The 20,681-nt window shown below is 36.8% G+C and overlaps 1 protein-coding gene across 2 annotated transcripts in view; it reads left to right on the top strand.

The window, feature by feature from the left end:
- LRP2 (LDL receptor related protein 2) overlaps positions 1-20,681 on the top strand; it is a 115,015-nt gene that overhangs the window by 86,007 nt on the left and 8,327 nt on the right. Inside the window, exons 57-74 of one of the 2 annotated variants that reach the window (XM_085066525.1) lie at positions 39-167; positions 326-445; positions 1,024-1,140; positions 1,412-1,528; positions 2,811-2,948; positions 3,704-3,826; positions 4,765-4,893; positions 6,987-7,118; positions 8,562-8,693; positions 10,200-10,343; positions 11,134-11,299; positions 13,266-13,394; positions 14,080-14,300; positions 14,712-14,888; positions 16,436-16,555; positions 18,442-18,532; positions 19,104-19,171; positions 19,330-19,450. In XM_085066525.1, coding sequence (XP_084922651.1) covers positions 39-167; positions 326-445; positions 1,024-1,140; positions 1,412-1,528; positions 2,811-2,948; positions 3,704-3,826; positions 4,765-4,893; positions 6,987-7,118; positions 8,562-8,693; positions 10,200-10,343; positions 11,134-11,299; positions 13,266-13,394; positions 14,080-14,300; positions 14,712-14,888; positions 16,436-16,555; positions 18,442-18,532; positions 19,104-19,171; positions 19,330-19,450 — 2,374 coding nt within the window. The remainder of the gene's footprint in view (positions 1-38; positions 168-325; positions 446-1,023; positions 1,141-1,411; positions 1,529-2,810; positions 2,949-3,703; positions 3,827-4,764; positions 4,894-6,986; positions 7,119-8,561; positions 8,694-10,199; positions 10,344-11,133; positions 11,300-13,265; positions 13,395-14,079; positions 14,301-14,711; positions 14,889-16,435; positions 16,556-18,441; positions 18,533-19,103; positions 19,172-19,329; positions 19,451-20,681) is intronic. The other variant, XM_085066526.1, reaches the window with a different exon arrangement.

Raw genomic sequence — 20,681 nt, forward strand, 5'->3', positions numbered from 1 at the left:
TAAGTAACACAACTAATTTTGACAACTGCCTCTTTCAGTGGGACCTGCGTATCGGTGTGACAATCACACACAATTCAGCTGCAGAACCAACTACCGTTGCATACCGTTGTGGGCAGTGTGCAATGGGCATGATGACTGTAGAGACAACAGTGATGAGCAAGGCTGTGGTAAGTTTGGAGAAGGTCGTTTCAACATAGCTCTGTACCTAAAATACTTCTCCAGTTTGGAAACACCCAGATTTTCTGAAAGCCTTCAATAATAATGTACCCGGGCAAAGACTATGCTAACGTGTGCTGTTTTGTTGGCAAACTGTCTACATTTGCAGAGGAGATGACTTGCAATCCTTATGGAGATTTCCGTTGTGACAATCATCGATGTATCCCACTGCGCTGGAAGTGTGATGGAGTTGATGACTGTGGAGATAACTCTGATGAGCATAACTGCAGTGAGTTCTTGTTTTGTCTGTAATGATATAGTCCCACTTTGACTTAAATATCCTTCTGTTTCTTATGAGAACAAGGCAGACAGCTCTTAAATGCAACCATTCTTTGTTTTATACAGTAGTCTGTCTTTATTTGCTGAAATACCACTCTGATATCACAAGGATGCATTTTGGTTACATAAAACCACTGATCAATCTAATCGTCACAATAACAAAAATTCCTGTTTTCCACTAAGAAGTGACATTTGAATTTTGTCCTGTGTGCAAATATAGTATTATATAGTTTCTTAAACAATAATAGTGGATCTTTTTTTCCTAATTTGAATTTAAAGCTTCTGTATAATTCTGTGTTGAAACAAAGTCTGCAATGATTTTCCTTTTTTCTGTGTCAGGAGGAACATAAAATGTCACCATATTTGAAGAGTTCTTGGGGGGGAATGATGTTCTAACATCATTTAATTTCAAGCACTTTACCTCATTATCTTCCCACATTACTTTTATCTGGTTCAATGAGACAGGTGTGGATATTTAACTCTGTATCTGGGGAACTTTTCATATTTGTACATTCATTTTAAATGAAGGTCCTCGTGAGTGCACAGAAAGTGAATACCGTTGTGACAATCTGCGCTGCATTCCTTCCCGGTGGATCTGTGACCATGATGACGACTGTGAAGACAATTCAGATGAACGTGATTGTGGTGTGTATTATCTGGATGCCACCTCTTACATGTTCACACTATTGTTTCTAATGTGATAAATTATTCTGCAAAATTGTCTTTTATGGGAAGCATCTTTAAAGAAGTAATGTTCACTATGTCACTTTAGTCACTCCACCAAAAGTAGAGAATACCACAGTTTTAATAGTATGGGATTTTCCAGCATTTTTTAGAAAATTGTTCTCAAAAAGTAAATAGTTTATCTGTTTTTGAACAAGAAGATATTTCAACAGTTACTTCTGAATCTTTTCAGAGCTGAGGACCTGCCACCCTGGTTATTTCCAGTGTGATAGTGGACACTGTGTTGCAGAGCGCTTCAGATGTGATGGAAATGCAGACTGCCTTGACTTCTCTGATGAAGCAACTTGTCGTGAGTTTCAACCTTTGCAATTGGTGCTCATTGCACTCACTTTTGGGAAGATTTGCACTTTCCTCTATTTTTAAGTGAGGTTATTCCTTAGAGGTATAGAATTCTGTAACACTCAATGATGTCAGTAAAAATTCAGGATAAGCATAATATTTTGAATCCGCTTTTTAATATAATAATGTTTTGCCACCTCTTACAGTGATTGTAAACACATTCTTAATGGTAGGAAATAAATGTGTTTACCAAGGATCCAGGAGAAGATACACATGTGATCAAATTAAAAATTTTTACTATCTTGACTACAAGATCCAAATTGTTTCAGTTATGCGAAATTCTAACAAGGTTTTGTACTGAGATTGGTTTTTTGTAATTACCAAAGTTGTGTTAAGTTTCCTAAAGTATCAGTGGAGCCATGGAAATAAAATGCTTCTCCATTTCTGTTTTCCTTTGGTATATTGATCTACTGTGAAAAAAAATCTGTAGCTTACCTGGGGCTACAGCTGCAGCTGTTTACCCAGAAAGTATTGTTCCCAGTTGGAATGAAAATATTTCCCCTGTGCTCTATCTGCATTGACTGACATCAGCTGTTTGTGTTATATTTGTGTGTTGGTTCTGACTTATATGTTCCCATGATTTTAGGCTTCAGTACTTGGGACAATTCCTTTCTCTTCATGTTGGTATCAGGGCAGTTCTCTACTTCTTTCCATGTCCTTAATTTTAACACCTGTGCTTAAGTAAGAAAGAGCATCCACACGGTACTTTATTTTTCTGATGGTAACTACATCCTGGAATGTACATCACAGCAGTTGTGTTTCAGAACCTGAGTTATACAACATTTGACTGCTCTTAAATGGAGGAGAAAGTGTATGAGAAGCCATTGAAAGGGCAAGAGTGTGGTTTATTTATATAGGTTGGTAGAATAATAATTTTGGTTTTTCTTTGATTTAGTTCAGTTTCTTTCACAGCTTTTACAGAATATGAGTGAGGGTTTTTTGCTGTATCAACATGAGTCCTTTTGGAAATAGGTATCTTATGTGCTTCTTCAATCATTCACATTTGGTGCCAGTGATGTTAATTATCTTCGTTATTGAACTAGAGTTGTCAGAAACAAATTCAAGTAGCATTTGTTAAATTAATTTGTTTATTATCGAAAGCACCTCATATAATATCTCCTATTATGAAGAGAAGTGTTTTTAAAAACTAATGCGGGGTTGGACTGAATATTTTTCATGAAAACATAAAATATTTATTGTAAATGAAAATGTAATAATTTTTTTTTCATCAGCAACACGGTATCCTAACGGTACATACTGCCCACCCATGCTGTTTGAATGCAAAAACCATGTCTGTATTCAGCCATACTGGAAATGTGATGGTGATAATGACTGTGGAGATGACTCTGATGAAGAACTTCACCTTTGCTGTAAGAGAGAGTAATTATATTAAAATGAACAATATACTTAATCTCTACATACAATATACAGATCAATTAGAAAGTAAATTTTAATTATTCGGGATGAGTGCTAAATTTTGCTTTATGTGCAAGTTCATTCTCTGACAGTGTTTCTCTCTGCTTTGAAAATGTTTGTATATGTGGTTCTAAAAGTAGTGAGAAGCATATCAAAGAGATAAGGACATTATTTCACATGTTCAAGTTGGTTATCTAAAATAGGAATATCAATTTGAAATTAAACATTAATTTAGATAGTGTATATTGTCAAAGGTGCTGAACTTTCAAAGCTATTAGTGTTGTCAGGACATCTTTGTATAAATATGGTTGAAAATTGCTCACTTTAGCTCTAATAATTAGATATTGGAGGTGCTACTTAAACTGGTTTTGTCACTTATGCACTTAAATAACATGTTCAATTTCCAGTCAATTTACTTCATAAACAAACCTAGAAACCTCAGTGTTATATGTAGTTAGAGAATTTGCCTTTGGCTAAAGATAAGGTACTGTCTTCTGATGAAGAAATGTGTAATGTCCTAACATACAATCACCAAAATGTGCAGAAAATATTTTTTGTGTCTGAATGCCTCCCCAAAATATGAAATATACAAATATATTTTGAAATACACAAAACATATAAATGTTGCAAGATAAAAGTGGTAAGAGTAATTTGTGACCCAATGGCCTGAAGTATCAAAGTGTGACTGACTTGACTTCTGTGCTTTCAGTGGACATTGCTTGTGAATCTCCATTCCGTTTCCGATGTGAAAACAATCGCTGTATATACAGTCATGAGCTGTGCAACCAGGAGGATGACTGTGGAGATGGAAGTGATGAGAAAGAGGAGCACTGTATGTTTACACAAAATTGAGCATCAAATTCAGTAATTGTGATGTGCTTAATATTTAATAATAACAAAGAGACGTCAAACTTTACCATAAATTATGAAAACAAGAGCTCAGTGTGAAATAATTTGAGCTATGGTTATTGGTACTATGTATTTATAGCTCTCTCTACAAGTGGCAAAATTCAGCAAACATTTGTCTGAAAAGTAAAGAGCATGATTTAAAAAAAAAATTATTTTATTATGAGCACCAGCTACATTTTTTTCATCTTGTTATGAACTCCATTTAAAAGGAGGAAGAAGAAGGAGTTTGGCTGTATCATCAAATTAGGATGGGATGGCCTGCTGGGACTTCTAAAATAAAGAAATGGATACTTTCTGAAGCTGTGGCACTGTTATGCACATATTAACAGTCTTGATATTTAGGCCCTGCAGAATTCTGCTCTGTTAATATTTGATAGGTTTTCACCCTCAGATATCTTATATAGTTCTCAGTGACTATGTTGAACATTTTCTAGTTTAATCTTATTTTTGGTTGCTTAATGATACTATTTGTTGGCTTTATTGTACAATATTCTAAAAGTTAATAGTTTACTAATATCTCCATAATTTTCTTGAAGTCTGCAGTAGATGTATGAAGTATATAATTAAAGGATGTTAATAAGTTTGCTCTATTAAAAAGAAAGTGCAATCAGCTATTAACAGGAAGAATTTTTCTCCTGTATTTTTTATAAAATAGCAATTTTCTTTGAGTTCATGGAGATGTGACTAGAAGTCAGGATGTTAGATCCTGGTTATCATTTCAACTTTACGACAGACTTCCAAAATGCTTTTATTGTTTACCAGATGGCAGCAGCTTCCCCATTAGAAATATGGAATAGTGCTGAGTGGTGTTACTTTGTAGTTTAAACTGTGACAGAGTAATGTTTCTCTTCCTGATTGTAGGTAGAGAGCCGACACCAAGACCTTGTAAAGCTGAAGAGTTCAAATGCAGTAATGGAAATTGCATTCCCCTACATTATGTCTGTGACAATTATGATGACTGTGGAGACCATTTTGATGAAATGGGCTGCAGTAAGTAATAATATCAGTAAAATACAAAATTACAATGCTATTGAAATAGAATTTTCTGAAACTGAAAACAGTGCATGTTTTTTCTTGAATAGCATACTAAGAAGTATTGTTTTTTAATTAGCCTGTGTGAATTTTTTAATTGATTTTAATAAGCCTGTTCTAGGATTATCCAATTACCAGGGACAGTATTTTCTGCTTTCATTCTTTCATTATTTTCATTCATGTTGTTTTAATTCTCTTCTGTTTTTGTTCTTTCATCCATGTCTTTCAAAAACATGTAGATGTGATACTTAGAGACATGGCTTAGTAGGTCTTGGCAGTGTTAGGTTCCTAGTACAACCTCATGATCTTAAACATCTTTCCCAACCTGAATGATTCCGTGATTCTATGATATTCAGTGCTCTGAACAGTCTTTTTTAGGCTTTGAGTATTTATGCACCACAAAAAATAGTAGGTTCGGTCTTGGTTTTGATCTTGTTTTGAAATGGGTTGCATTACAGAGGCAAGAGTGTCCATCTATTTCAACCATGATTGGAATGGACCAACCTATGGAATTATTCATGGGCAGACTCTGATATATGTTGCCCTAGCCCTGTTAAAAACAAAAGTGTACTGAGATGCTTCTATTTTCCTTTTTATGGACATGACTACAGAATTCTTTAGGGACCACCAGTCCTTCACCTGACAGCCCTCTCAGATCCTCTGCACAGCTTTTATTAACTATTTATTATAAATTTACTAGCATCCATTTAAATGCAAAATCCATGACTTGAACTTTGAGGTGAGACAGTATTCCATGGAATCTCAAACAATTCCTAGCTTTTTGTGTCAATATATAGACGGCTGCAGAGTGATAATATGAGCATATACTTGTAATTTCAATTTGTCAGGCTGTGATGGCTTCAAGTGAAAAGTGTGCCAAATGCTACACTGGTGATTTGCAATCCAGTAGACTTGCAAAACACAAATAACTTGGAAGCCTATAGTGCAATCCATTTTGAAGCAGCTGATTTCTCTGTTTAAATTACCCTCCTAATGGTCTCTAGGTAATATAGCCTAATGTGATGACTTGATGAAAATATAGAAGTATAAAAAGTCTGTGAAACAAACACCTTCTGATGTCTGCATTCTGCTCTTTGGGGATACATGTGAATACAGATCAGATGGTAACATTTGGAGCCTTCCCAAGATCAAATATTCTCTATAATGAAAATAGAATATTTGTGTGTGAATGTGTACAGTGAATTTATGCTTCTACATGTGTGTGAAATTGAGCTCTTTAAACTTAATCAGCACTGGAATGTGTATATAGAAAGGAGATAATCAACTTAATCTAAAGTTTTTACCTTATATCTGTATCTTTTCCACATGATATCTCAATAAACTTGCTGTTTATCTCCTCTGCTTAAATAACAGATTTGAGTTTGTATTCAAGTATTTTGTGCATATATGGAGTATGTCAGAATCAATAGAATTCTATATGTATGTTTGGAAGAGCATAATTTTCGTTATCTGTTATAGACTATTATCCCTGACTTGGCTTTTCCATTATAGGCATGTTTTAAAGGGCAATGCATTCTGTGCAATGACCTGTACTGACTTCAGTAGGCTTTAGATTAGGTTTGGCATGAACTACACATCATCTCTGTAGTTTCTAGATATTAGTAATGTAGGGCCTGTGTTATGCATGATATCAATTGAGAATATTTGTTGATCTGCTGATAAAAAACACTGGATAAGGAAGAGGTATGTTGTCGAAGTTAGGAGTTAGAGTCAAATCTCTTAAATGCTGCTGTTGCTGCAGATTGGTGGTAATGTATTATGTAATTTCTGTTAAGGAAGGTGAGCTTAATGGTTATGGCTCTTATCCTGACCCTGTTCACTGCATTTTAGTTGACAGCTCTCTGGACCAGTGGTTACCATTGGACTCTAATTTTAGTTAGAAAAAAAAGGAAAGGAAACTATCTACCGGAAAACTATTTTCAGTTGTAGTAAGGATCAAAATTATTATGCTTCCCCCTTATTACTTCATTTTTTGGTTATAATTTGGTTACAATAGTAAAATTTTCTCTTTTTCTTTTTTTTGCCCCCAGATCCTGGAACAGAACGAACTTGTGCAGAAAATATCTGTGAACATAACTGTACTAACCTGAATGAAGGAGGCTTTATCTGTTCCTGTAGGCCTGGGTACAAGGCCAGTGAAACTAACCGCAACTCCTGTGAAGGTATTTTAAATCTTACAGATGTCCTCTCATTGATAAGTGTTCAGTGACCTGTCACTTCAGCATTCTAACAGGACCACTCATTTTCACATTCTAACAGGATTTTTGTATATTCAGCATATGCTTCCTAAAAAGTTTCACTGCTGAATCGTTTTCTAACATGTATGTCTCATTCAGCAAAAAATTGGTTCCCAGTTCAGACTTCTTTTAAGCCGTTGGTGGCTGTAGATATGTTTTTGTCTACAGATATGTAGATATGTTTTTGTCTATCATCTACCTTATGATAAAACATATAGGTTTTATAAAGCCTATATGTTTTATAAAACCTATATGATAAAACATATAGGTTTTATCATATCTTTGCAATCTGAGGGATGGAAGTTTGATGGGGTTTTTCCTTATTGGAAGCAAACTTAGTGCAGATTTTACTCTCCTGTTCTGCTCCCAAACAGACCTACAGAAAAGGTATGTTGTGCCATATTTTTGCCTTGAGTTTTATGCAGGTAAAATGTGGTGAGGAGTCTTCTCAAAGGCCATGGTTTGTGGTTGCAGTATAGTACCTTCCCAGTTGCTGTTTCAGTATGTTTTGATGAGAGTACTTCTGTTTGTTTCTTCCAGTGCTGGTGGACAATTTGTGTGGTTTTATTAAACATGATCCAAGGCCACTCCTCCTTATCATTCCTGTTGATATTGTTTCTGAGGACTATGTGTCTTTACTTCAGCATTTCAAGAAAGCTTTGCTCTTGCATCTCATTTTAATCATGCCTCATCTTTTGTCTTGCCTTATTGATTTAACACAAAAATACATGATCAAAAATGTATCTCTGAAAATAAATCTGTTAAGCAGGATTGCAGTAATGCAGCTATTAGCAATCTGTAGTTAAGACATGGTAAACAGTAGGTGAGTTTCGATGAGGAGCTCTATTAGATAACAGATGCTGATTTTAAGGATCACTTATTAGGTCCCTGATCCTTTAGAGTATGTAGGGGAGACATAAACCTACCACTTCATGGAGTAAAGATGACCAGCATATAATCATCAGGGTTGGAAGAGGCCTTTAAGATCATCCAGTCCAACTGTCAACCCAGCAGCACCACTGTAACCCCTAAACCACTGAACTGTCCCCCAGCGCCAGATGCAGATGCCTCTGAAACACCTCCAGTGATGGTGACTCCACTGCCTCCCTGGGCATCCTACTCTGATGCCTGACCACCCTAAGAGTGAAATTTTTTTTTTCTAATATCTAATCTGAATTTCCCCTGTCTCATCTTAAGGCCATTTCCTCAGCTCCTCTCACTGCAGGCACCATAGAAAAGACCAGCCCCCACCTCACTGCAGCCTCCCTTCAGGGAATTGTAGAGAGTGATGAGGTTGCCCCTGAGAGTCCTAAAGACTAAACAAGAAAGAAATCAAGTTCTAGGGATCTTTTCTCTTCTTGTGTCTAGATATCAATGAGTGTGAGATCTTTGGAACATGCACCCAGGACTGCAAGAATTCCAAAGGAAGCTATGAATGTTTCTGTGCAGATGGCTTCAGGTCTGTGGGTGACCAACAAGGGAAACAGTGCGCAGCTGATGGTATGTTAACTGATCGAGACATTGATTGTCACCTGTAAAGAGACCAAGTGCAAGATAGAAACTTAATGAATGTAATCCTCTCTTTCATAAGAAGGGGATAATGAAAACCAAACCTTATTCTGTAAGATAATACTTGCTGTGTATTCCACCTATTGCATAATCGGGAATAATAGTGCTCATCTCTGCTTTCAGTTGTAAACATTAGAAATAATACCTTGATGTGGATTCCTGTCTTCATTTCTCCTGAAATATTCTGCAAACAAAAGCCTGTTATCCTTTGGTTGTCATCAGAAGGAAATTAATGTTGCCTATTCCTAAAGTTTAGATTTTTTCAACAAAATAATGCATCAGGAAAAAGTTGCATTAAACTGGCATAAATCAAAGGCAGTTTGATGACAGATTGCCATATATTGTTAATGGGCTGATGTACACAAACAAAAGAACTTTGGCCAATGTTTCAGATCAGGCTTTTTATCATACCTTAGGGCAGTGACTACAGTGTGTGGCAGTCCTTGAATAGGTAGAGTTAATTCAGAAAATAATAGTAATAGATCAGTGATAATAAAGAGGTGAAGATAGTAAACAAAAGTGACAGTGAAGCAGTATTATATAAAAAACAGAAACAGTCCGTATTTAGAAAAATATTTACGCTTTAACAGCTTTAAGAGATAAATGATAGAAATATGGTGTGCCTAGTCAAACAGTAAAATCTTCAGAACAGAATGCTGCAACCAAACACACACACTACTAGAGGTTTTAAAACCTGAAAATTATTTGTAATATGAAAAATGCTACAAGAAAATGAGGTCTCCAGGTTACCAGTCCAGGGGCCTAGTTCAGCAAATACTTACTGCTGAAACATTAGGCTGGAAATTCAAAAGGACATTTACACCTCAGTTTCTGCCTGGCTGCCTCTTTGTGCCTGTGCCAGAAATCCAGTTCTTTGATACCCTTTCTCGTAGGCTTTATTCAGGAAGCATCTAGACATACAAAGTGTTCAAGGCTAAGTAGTAGAAGAAAATTAAGCTGTGGTCAGGAGAACATTCATCGGAACATGGAGACATTAGAATTTAAAAACTTAAAGGTGGTACTTGGACATGTCATGGCTTAAGGGGCTGGCAATTTATTTGTACTTTCAAAATTGTTTGCTGTACTTCAAGGGAGAAGTGGAACCACGTAGTGTTGTAGTGGCATTCTGGTTTTGAGATGTGAAGTGGTGATATGCCAACAATGTAATGTTTAAGAATTTTTATGGAATTTTCTCTGCACAAGGTCTATGGTGAAAGGGATTATACTATCCTCAGTAGTAAGCATTTCAATTCTTATTAATTTTTCAAAGCCATGAAGTTTGAATAGCTCTGAAACTTTAGAAGTGGCCCTACATTCCCTCTACTTCTTGTACAGAACAGCTTATGAAAATCTCAGGTAGTTTTAATTGGGAGTGAATTTCATCTGCTTTTTCTAAAATGAGAAATACATGAAAATAAATTCATGGTTGTTTTCCAGGTAATCCTCCATTGCTACTGCTGCCAGATAATGTGCGGATTCGAAGGTACAATATCTCATCAGAGCAGTACTCTGACTATATCGATAACCAGGAGCGCATCCAAGCTCTGGATTATGACTGGGACCCTGAAGGGATAGGCCTGAGTGAGTATGCTAATACTCAGCCATGCAATGGTGGGTTTAAAAAAAAAAGATGTGTTTCTGGAGCATAGGTGTTTAATTTACACTGGAAGGCAAAATCAAATTAGATCAACTGACCAGGTGTTGGTTGAATGTGCCCCTCCCCTGCAGTCATTCTCCAGCATCAGTGTGGTTTCTTTTAATGTTTTCATTTAGTTTAGCTAGATTTTTATCTGGGTTTCCTTTCATTTCAGTGTGATTTTAACTGTAGAATTGTGTCTCTTTTAGGATTATGCTGCAATAGAGGATCATTATTAATTAACCCCTTCCTTTTTCTTCTGCTCCTGCCAGTTCCCAAACCTGGCTCAAATCTTTGAAGAAATAATTTGTATACTAATCAGGAATAGCCAATAGCTCCCTGCATTAACTGATATTTTTGCTTCTTCTTCAGGTTCCCTTTTTTGCCATTTCCCTAGGGCTACTGTCCAGGACCATACTTGCTCCTTAGGGTTATGAGAGTCTAAATTACTCTCAAAATTATGTGTAAAGGTTTCAGAGCTAAGATTCTCTACTCTTCAAAACTGTGATATATATTTCTTGATAATCTAGCTCAAGATGACTTTAGATGTGTATCTTGCATATGACGGATGACTTAAAAATTTATACACTAACAGAATGTAATTTAGTTGGACAGACAACTCTTAGCTTGTTCATAAATAAATGTGGCTGGTAACTTCACACAAGCGCCTCAGAAAGATTAGAATTGTCAACAAATATGTAGTTAACTAGACATTTGTCATATTTTTTTTTTAAGGTATTGTGTACTTCAGCATTCTGGGACAGGGTTCTGAGTTTGGAGCCATCAAACGTGCTTATCTCCCCACATTTGACAGCAGTAGGAACAATCCAACAAAGGAAGTTGACTTGAATCTCAAATATATTGTTAATCCTGATGGGTTAGCTGTTGACTGGGTTGGAAGGTGAGTACACTGAAAAGCTAGAAAAATGCTGTACCTTGAATGTGTCAAGGATTTGATCAGGCTGTGAAAAATCCACTTTTTTCTTCCTTATGAATTGTCTCTGGCTATGTCTAGTCTGAAGGTAGTTCAGAACAATGTAGTAAGCTGCTCTTGTCCAGACAGGAGGTTAATAGGTAAAATGCATGTGGCTGACTGCATCACATGTTCTCTGAGGAGGGTGGCATTACTCTGCAACTGGCAGATCAGTTGTGCATCAGTGAAGTGATAATACACTAGCCTTCATGTCAGATGGATTCTTCTTCAATAACTTAGGTAGGCTCCAGGGAAAAAGCTTCTTTGCTGTTGGAAGGAAAGCTCCCTAACCCACAATGGAATTTTATCTTTTATCTTTGCTTCTTCCTGACCAACCCTGTGCTGTATGACCAATCCCAAACCGGAAATAGTTCTGAAGTTTGATGAATACATTTGTTTTCTCAGAAAATGGTTACATTTTTGTAATTGTGTTTCAGAGGTTTTTTTCCCTTGTGGATTTTTTTTAGGCTAAAACATGGTAATTTTTAAAATTTAATCATAGAAATCATGAAGCACTCCTTACATTTACTAACTTGTAAAAGAACTGGGAGAAAGTTGGGCCTGACTTTTGGGAGTTTGATGCTGATATTTATGGTGTCATTTCATTTTGCAACTGTTAAAGGATGGGGTGGACAGGCACAGCTGCAGTTCATTTGGTATAATGTTGAGAGGAACCTGATGTTTGTAGATAGATACCATGAAATGTAGTCAGGATTCTGTTTGAAGCTGGATAGACAGAGGTTATAGAGAGTAGTCAATCTTCTGAATGCTGTTGCCAGATTTTGGATGTTCCTGGTACAAATCATAATAGAGAAAAAGTGAAAAATCATGTCTTTTCTTCTAGCAACTTAGAGATAGATACATTAGGGTCTGGGCTAGCTCTCAGGTTGTTTTGCTGTTTGCTTCATGAACTGGAGGCACATAGAAAATAAAATGTCTCTGAAGGCAGAAGGGAGTGTCTGAATTTCAGTTTACAAATCCATATGTCATGAGAGCAAGCATCAAGGATCTATAGCATAGGCATACTGGTGAGGCTTCAGCTTCATCTAGATGAGCATATTCAGCACTGCATAGTGCTGCAGTGATTTCAGAACAATGTTGAAATGTATTCTAAAAAACCACATGTAATTATCTGCGCATTATATAAAATGTTACACTTAGTTTGAGACACTTAGTCTTGCTGCTCATCTGCTAAATAGGAATTACAGTATTTTTTCACATTCCCAGGCCAGTTAGGAGATAATTTATTCAATCAGAAGGCACCATGTGATTAGTGAGTGGATAATAATGAGTCTGTTTGTTATCTAAAGTCAAAAAAATAATAAAGCTATGATGATAAAGATAAACAAAATTCAAGGAAGAGTAAACTGAGTGCCCTGTTGATTAGGACTAAAAGTGTTTGCGTTTGATGTGGTAACAGTTTATTCAGTAGTATCTCTGTCAGAAGACAGAAGTCTAGAGAACAGCTGTGAACTAACAAGCTGGGTATCTCCAGAGCTGCTGCATAAATTACATGGTAAATAAATTTTTACTTGTAATGAACCTCATTGTCCTGGAAATTGGAGTCTTTAAAGAGGCTTATTAGCCACCTCTGCTGCTTAAAAGTAACAATGAAAGTTTTCAGTAGCCCTTCAATGGAGATTATTTGACAGGGACCAGAAGTAGCTGCAGAAACCTTTTCAGAAGAAAAAGCTAGTGAGCCAACAAATCACATTTGCTAAACTCACCTGTATTTAGGGTCTCTATATTCTATACAAGTTCAGTAATCATTGCAGTTTCATTATATTAATTTTGTTTGAGTTTGATATAGAGAATTTCTTCTTAACTTTTTTTTATTCCTCTTCAAAGTATAAACTATTTACTTTTGGAATATTTTCTGTTTTATGTAATTCAGACATCTTTACTGGACTGATGCAGGGACTAATCGCATAGAGGTGGTAAAATTAGATGGACGGTATAGAAAATGGCTTATTTTTTCTCAGCTGGATCAACCAGCAGCTATTGCTGTCAATCCAAAACGTGGGTGAGTACTGCAAGACTTCACAGAATTATTTCCAATGCTATTCAAAACCAAAAAATGCCACAGTGCTAAATTTTTCAGGAAAGACTAAGGGCATATATTCTGGAACATCCCTTTACCGATATTGCAAAGTTTGTGGGCATGGGAAAGCATTTTAGGATTTGATTTCTTATGGATTCTTGTGTTGGTGACAAGGCCAGATGGTTCAAATAAAAATCTCATTTCTACATTATTATGTGCCCACCAAATTTTTCTGTTAATACTGAAACAGGGAAATAGGGAATGTGTCTTCACCAGCTCCAAGCAGGACAGTCGAAGCCCTCCACCATGGGGGAGAGCAATGTAAATGCACTTGTACAGTCAACAGCTGGGCTTGCTTCTACTCAGATTGAATGATAGATCATGAGATACTGTGATATGTGCTTCTCTCAGTGGGAGTACAGCAGCAGAGCTCCCTGAAGTCACCTGGACACTACAGCTTTATTGTGACTGATGGATGTTCTTTTGGTATTTATTTTGACACCTGAAACAAGCTTGTTCAGTGAACTCTCTGTGACCTTCCCAATCACATCTGCAAAACATAGGTTGCTGTACAGCTTTTGGTCCGTTTCTGACTTTTTCCATGAAACTCCAAAAGATAATCTTGGTGACCAAATTCTGAACCATATTTATTATTCTCTCCTTTCAGGCTCATGTATTGGACTGACTGGGGAAGGCAGCCAAAGATTGAATGTGCCTGGATGGATGGACAGCAGAGACAAACTCTGGTCTCTGAAGACCTTGGCTGGCCAACTGGTCTTTCTATTGATTATTTGAACAATGATAGGATCTATTGGAGTGATTCTAAAGAAAATATCATTGAATCCATGCGGCCTGATGGGACAGACAGAACCATTGTACTACACGGAGGTAAGAACTTATTATACAATTAATAGTAATAAAGATGTGTGCTAACAAGCACTTGGGCTCAACAAGTGGAGCTAGATTTGGGAGCTTTTCAAGCAGTAAATCGTAGCAATGTTCTCTCCATTATGCAGTGATGAGTGGCACACCAGGTTCAGTGATGCCTGGTAACTGGACTCCCTGAGGGGAGTTTATGTGACCCAAATAGGGGACAATGTGGAAAAATGGATTCTTGCTTTTTTATGGATGCTATTAATCAGTCTGCAGGCGCAGTGACATGAAGAGGTCAGGCACATGAGGATATAAATATATGACTCCATATGTCTTAAAATGAAAGCATTAAATAATGTATTTATTTTTGTCACTCCTGCTGAAAATTTGTTTGCTGACAGTCTCTTATTTGATTCCTTTGAGAAGTAGGCAGTCCATACAGCCTTGATGTCTTTGAAGGCCATTTATATTGGATAGCTAAAGAACGAGGAGAAGTCTGGAAGAAGGATAAATTTGGAAATGGAGAAAAAGTGAAAGTGCTAACTGTAAATCCATGGCTTACCCAAGTGCGCATCTATCACCAGCACAGATACAATCAGTCAGGTGGGTAATCAGGATCCCAGTGAGCCATTTTTTGCTATGAAATAGAAGTTGGTATTGATGTCTTCAAAGAGCTTAGTAATCTTTTGATAATGTGTCTCCTAGTATACAACAGTATGACGTTCTGAAAATCTAAAAATGAAATAAGAGGCTGACAAGTACTTTCTGCACACCCAAAATGAAATCAACAGTGGAATACCACACACTGGTCTTTGAAGTTTCATAGTTCTAAGTTATGACCCTGTCCTTTCTCTTTTTCCCCTCCATTCTAAGGGCAGTCATATATATTTATCCTGGCAAAGTGCTGAACATTTAATACTGCTTCCAAGGGGAGTATTTCAGCTATGATGTGTTGTTGGCAGAATGGATGTTTCAGACAAAGTTTATCAGGAGACCCTCGCATTGATTCACAAGGAAGGAAGAAGGTCCTTCAGAAAGGACCCCCTTTCAGAAGGCAAGGGCTTTCTTAATGCCTTCTCAGAGAGGAGTCTTAAGGGTGGCTGGATTCAGTTTTAGTCTCAGACTTGTGAACAGTTTGTGTCTGAAGGATTACATTGGTGTGCTTAAGCCTTTCTACAACTTCGTCCTGTGGCATTAAGAATGGCAAACCAAATATAAATACAAAAATAATTTATTTAAATTAATGAAAATTATTAAATACTGTAATCAGATTTATCTACTACACCATATAAATACTTATAGCTACTAGTATAGAGCACTACTTATTCAATTAATAATTTTAAAGCTAGATTGATAATTATGAAGTAGAGGTGGATGTTGCTCATCCATACCAATGGCCATGGGCAAAAGTCTTTCACTCAGCCTCAAAGAGTAACTTTGAGGGGCCTCTCCACTCACAGAGGAGGAATCTTCACACACACATTGCTAGAAGGGATACATTAGAAGACCCTGCTGTTAAAATGTGAAACTGAATTTTTATAGTATAAAGGGATTAAGTGTCAGTCATATATTTTTAGGCTATTTGTATCAGCTCAGCAGTCTTTGGATAAGTTATCAGTACTATCACCTGTTGATTCCTTTATCATGAACTTTGCCACATGCTCACCAGTACCAGCTTCTGTCGGGGAGCATTGTTTTTCACATCCTCAGAATGTTTAATTTTGTGATTGTTGAGTCAGCTGGTCTCAGCATTTTTCAAAACCGAGCCCACTGTGACCCCCTTCTCCATCCATCACTGACAACTTTTGCAAAGTACAGTTTGAGTAGTTTTGTCCCTACTTAGGCAGAGCATCCTGCTATATGTCCACAGTAATCACAGGGGAAGATGTCCAGAGGGGCATCCAGCATACTTCTTGCTAAAGGCATTTTAGCTTTCGGAATCAGAAAGGTCCATGTCACTGGGAGAAGTTTGTTCTTGGTGCCATATGGGCTCCCAGCAGCCATTGTGTGTCCCTTAAGGATGTAAGGATGTAAGAAAGGGCAGAGAGAAGGTGTGTTGATGAGATACACTACTATGGAATTACCCTGTCTTACCTCAGGAATATGCTGCGTTGTTTCTTCAAATCTTTATTACTTTTTCACTTTTTCAGTGCCTAATCCTTGTAAAGATGTCTGCAGCCACCTCTGCTTGCTGAGACCAGGAGGATACACCTGCTCATGTCCTCAAGGGACTCGGTTCCTAGAAGGAAGCAGCACAGAATGTGATGCAGGTAGAATAATTTGTCAAACTGGAAATGAAAGCAACAGAAGCTTTTCTTTAGTGATAAAAATGCATTACTGAATTAGAGTATGGAGGGATAAGCTAACTGATATAATAGGTATTGGTAAGTCAGAATACCTGGCTTTTATTCTCAGTCATCACTGATTTGTGGTCACCTTGTGTATTTTCTTTAATCCCTTTGCATGTTATTTGTAAAATGGATATATGTATATCACTCCATCCAGACAGACCCAGCTACAAAACTGGTCGCACTTTCTGATTTTTGTTCTGAAATTCCAAAATATTTTTTTCAGAATGCATTAATTTCAGAACTAAGAATTTCTGACAAATTATTGTTAACAATTTTGTTTACAATTCTGTAAAAGCTCTTATTTAATCAAATTTATTTAATAAAACTTAAAGCTTACAGAACTCAAGAGTGTGGGCAGAGATAACTTCTAGATAATTATCGTGCTCTGGAAAGCCTTTTAGGCAATAGAATTTCATGCTTGGTTGTTGCATTGCAGTAAAACCCTCACAGTGTTTCCAGGAGCACAAATCAAACAGAATTGCTCAGCCTTTACTGAAAAGAACAAAAATACCACTGCAGGATTACTATTTCTCTAAAGCTGAGAGTCTGCAGTCGTAGCTTACAGTGATGTGGGTGGTAGCTAGATGTCCTTGTACTTGTCCTTGGAATGTATGTTTAATGTATAATGATTTGTAATATTATGTCTGGCATCTTTCCTATGGTTAATCTTCTCTGAATTACATTCTTTTTGCACTGGAAAAGAAAATGTCCTAACTTTTTACCCTGCCTTACCTCTAAATTACATATTCTTAACAATTATTAGCAATTTTTCTTATTGCCACATGGTGTGAGCTGCAGAAAGAGGTGCTAGTAATGTGTAGTAGTGAATGAAAGTATGCAATATGTGTTTAATTTAGGAATCAATAACAGTGTTGATTGCATTTGCTAATTGATGTCTGTTGTTCTGGGGACACTGAATTTGATATTCTTTGCTTAAACTGCTTTATGTAAAATGTCTGGGAATTAAGAAAGCTATGCTTATGTAGAGACCAAACTTAGCTTTTGTACATACATTTGGTTTATTTAACCCTTTGCTCATATTACAGCTACTGAGAAACCTGTAAAACCTTTGGATTTCCCATTTACTTGAAGGGAGTTTTACCTGTTAGAAACATTGTAGCAACACACTTCCTCTCCATCCCCCGATAAAAATTTTGTGACAAAAGTACTGTGAGCTAGCTCATCTGTGTAAGATAGACTGTTGAAGTCCACCCTCAATTTATAGCCTATAATAATGGCTCTGATCCAGAGCTTTTCCGGTGTTAAGTACACTTTTCTGACAGCATGTCCTGAGCTCTTACTGAAGGATGGTATTTTTTTTCCACTTGATTTAGCATTAGAATAATGCTCCTCCTGTGTGTGCATTTCCATCCATTGTTTTTCTTCATAAGTAAATGCATTCCAGTTTGGCCTTCTCTGTGCAACTTCCTGCTGGTAGAATGGAAAAGTGAATAAAAGAGAGAAAGCACTGCTGCCTTCTGAATGGAGAGGTTTGAAGGGTGATGTTGGCCTGTATTGCATGAGCAAAAGAAAGTGAGCAGACATGCAGCTCTTGAGCTGACTGAGCCTACACTCCATGAAGTCATACTCTGAGAACAAGTTTTGTGTCAATTAATTTAAGCTGATTTGGCAGAAGAAAGTAGACACAAGAGCAACAAGCACATGTGCTATCAAAAACAAGTCTGAAAACTAGTTTGTGAATTTGCATATGAAAGTTATGTAGAGACAAAGGAAATGCATTATTGATAGTATTTAGCTTGTTGAGGATGTCTTGATAATGTATATGTGGCTTCTGAATTTTGCAGCTATTGAAACCCCTCCCACAATGCCACCAGCTTGCAGGTGCATGAATGGAGGAACATGTTACATAGATGAAAGCAGTCTTCCCAAATGCAAGTAAGTCAGTATGTTGCTAGGGTAGTCCTAGCTTAGACTGTGCTGATTTAGTCTCACAAAACAATTAAACTCTTTGAAATCTGTTGGAAACACTTCAGAAGGTGTCATACATCTGCAGTACCATTTTTGTAACAAATACAGAAAAACACATGCATAAAAATATCAGCAAATAAGTAATGTAAATGCATCAGTTTGGGAAAAAAAGCCCCAAACAAACACCAAAACAAAAAACCCAGAAAGGCAAACCTCTGAAGATTCTGATAAAATGATACACCCCCAAATTGTAACAATGGTAAAGTAACTCTCAATAAATGTAGCTTGGAATAGCCAGCAGATGCCACCAATGCTCCACTGAAACCAGACCTTCTGACTCAGCACTTTTTATTTTCACTTTTAATTCTCTGAATATAGCAGACATACTATATTTACATACAGTCAGTGAAATATGTAATTACTGTGCATGGAGTTAAAATTTCTGGGTTGTAGATAAATGTTGCAGAATATAATGATAAAGCTGAGATCCTAAACTTATTAAAAGCCATTCAGTCAGCTGTCCTTCTTACATTTACAGATGTTCTTATGGATACACTGGGAATTACTGTGAAATGGGATTTTCAAAAGGAGTCCCTCCTGGAACAAGTAAGGTTCAAGTATATATTGCACTTGACATTTGAGCTAAAGAATGTGTAATACCTCACCATGATACCTGTTCAGGGTCAGGCTTCTAATTCTCTGGGCTCTTTTTTGCACTGAACTCTGCTTGCTTGAATGTTTGCTTATTCTTCTGTCTTTGACAGCAGCAGTAGCAGTGTTGCTGACAGTCATTCTAATCATAATAATTGGAGTGCTAGCGGTTGGAGGCTTTTTTAACTACAGACGAACAGGCTCCCTTTTACCAGCGCTTCCCAAACTACCAAGGTATGTGTTGAAGGCTTTCAAAGGGAATGTCAGTGAACTGAAAATGTATGTGTGTTTCCAAATACTTACGAAAAAATAGGTTTTTTGCTGTGTGCCCATTCTGGTGGAATATGGGAAGTGCAGTGTTGCAGCAATTCCAGTGAATTTTTAATTCCAAGCAATACCATAGCTGATCATTATTGTGTAAAAAAGTATGATTGTAAAACTCTTTGACATTCTAAATGAGCTTCTAAATAATGAGCAATATAGAAGACTGTTTACCAGATCTGAAGCTCCTTATTCAGTTCAAAAAGATACAAAAGACCACAGTTAAATGTTTTAATTTTTTATTAAACTTTGACATGAGATGATTTGAAGAGTTGAAGGGATCTTTTAACATTGAAAGGCTGAGCTCACCTGCATCTCTGCATTCATGTGCTTAAAAATATGACGTGTGTGTAGGGATCTTGTTTCCAATGCCTGACACAATGCCTACACTGCTGACAGTCATACGGTCCAGTGAAAACCAGCTTTATGAAATATAATAAAAAATATTTGATGTTTTAAATCAAAGGAAGATGAAGAAAACATATTTGAAATTATTTTAAATTAATTTTTAAAAAAAAGATGTCAGAATGTGATGCTTTGAATTTCTTTTAGCTTTAAGCAAATGATGTGTTTTAAAAGGCATAAAGGCACATCTTCATAGTCCTTACACTGATTTCACAGTAATAGCTCTTAAATCAATCTAATTAAATTGCTGTAATCAGTAATGTGGATGAAGCTATAACTGCTTCCTCACTGGAGTATTACACTGAACCAATGACACTAAGAGAGCCCAGATGAAAACCACCAGGATGATAGAGGGGTGGAGCAACTCTCCTACATGGAAAGGCTAAGAGAATTGGGTTTGTTCAGACTGAAAAAAAATACATTTACGGATGACCTAAGGGTGGTTTTCTAGTAGGTGAAGGGAGTCTGCAAGGAAGATGGGGAGAGACTTTTTTCCAGGGCACATAGTGATGGGACAAGGGGGAATGGTTTCAAACTGAAAGAGAGTAAGTTTAGATTAGATATTATGAATTCATTCTTTGTGAGGGTAGTGAGGCACTAGAACAGGTTTCCCAGAGAAGTTGTGGATGCCCCATCACTGGCATTGTTCAAGGCCACGTTGGAAGGAGCACTGAGCAACCTGGTCTAGTGGAAGGTGTTCCTGCCAATGGCAGAGGGGTTGAAACTAGATGATTTTTAA

Source organism: Lichenostomus cassidix, chromosome 7, assembly GCF_008360975.1.
Source record: "Lichenostomus cassidix isolate B80296 chromosome 7, HeHo_3.0, whole genome shotgun sequence".
Lineage (NCBI taxonomy): Eukaryota > Metazoa > Chordata > Aves > Passeriformes > Meliphagidae > Lichenostomus > Lichenostomus cassidix.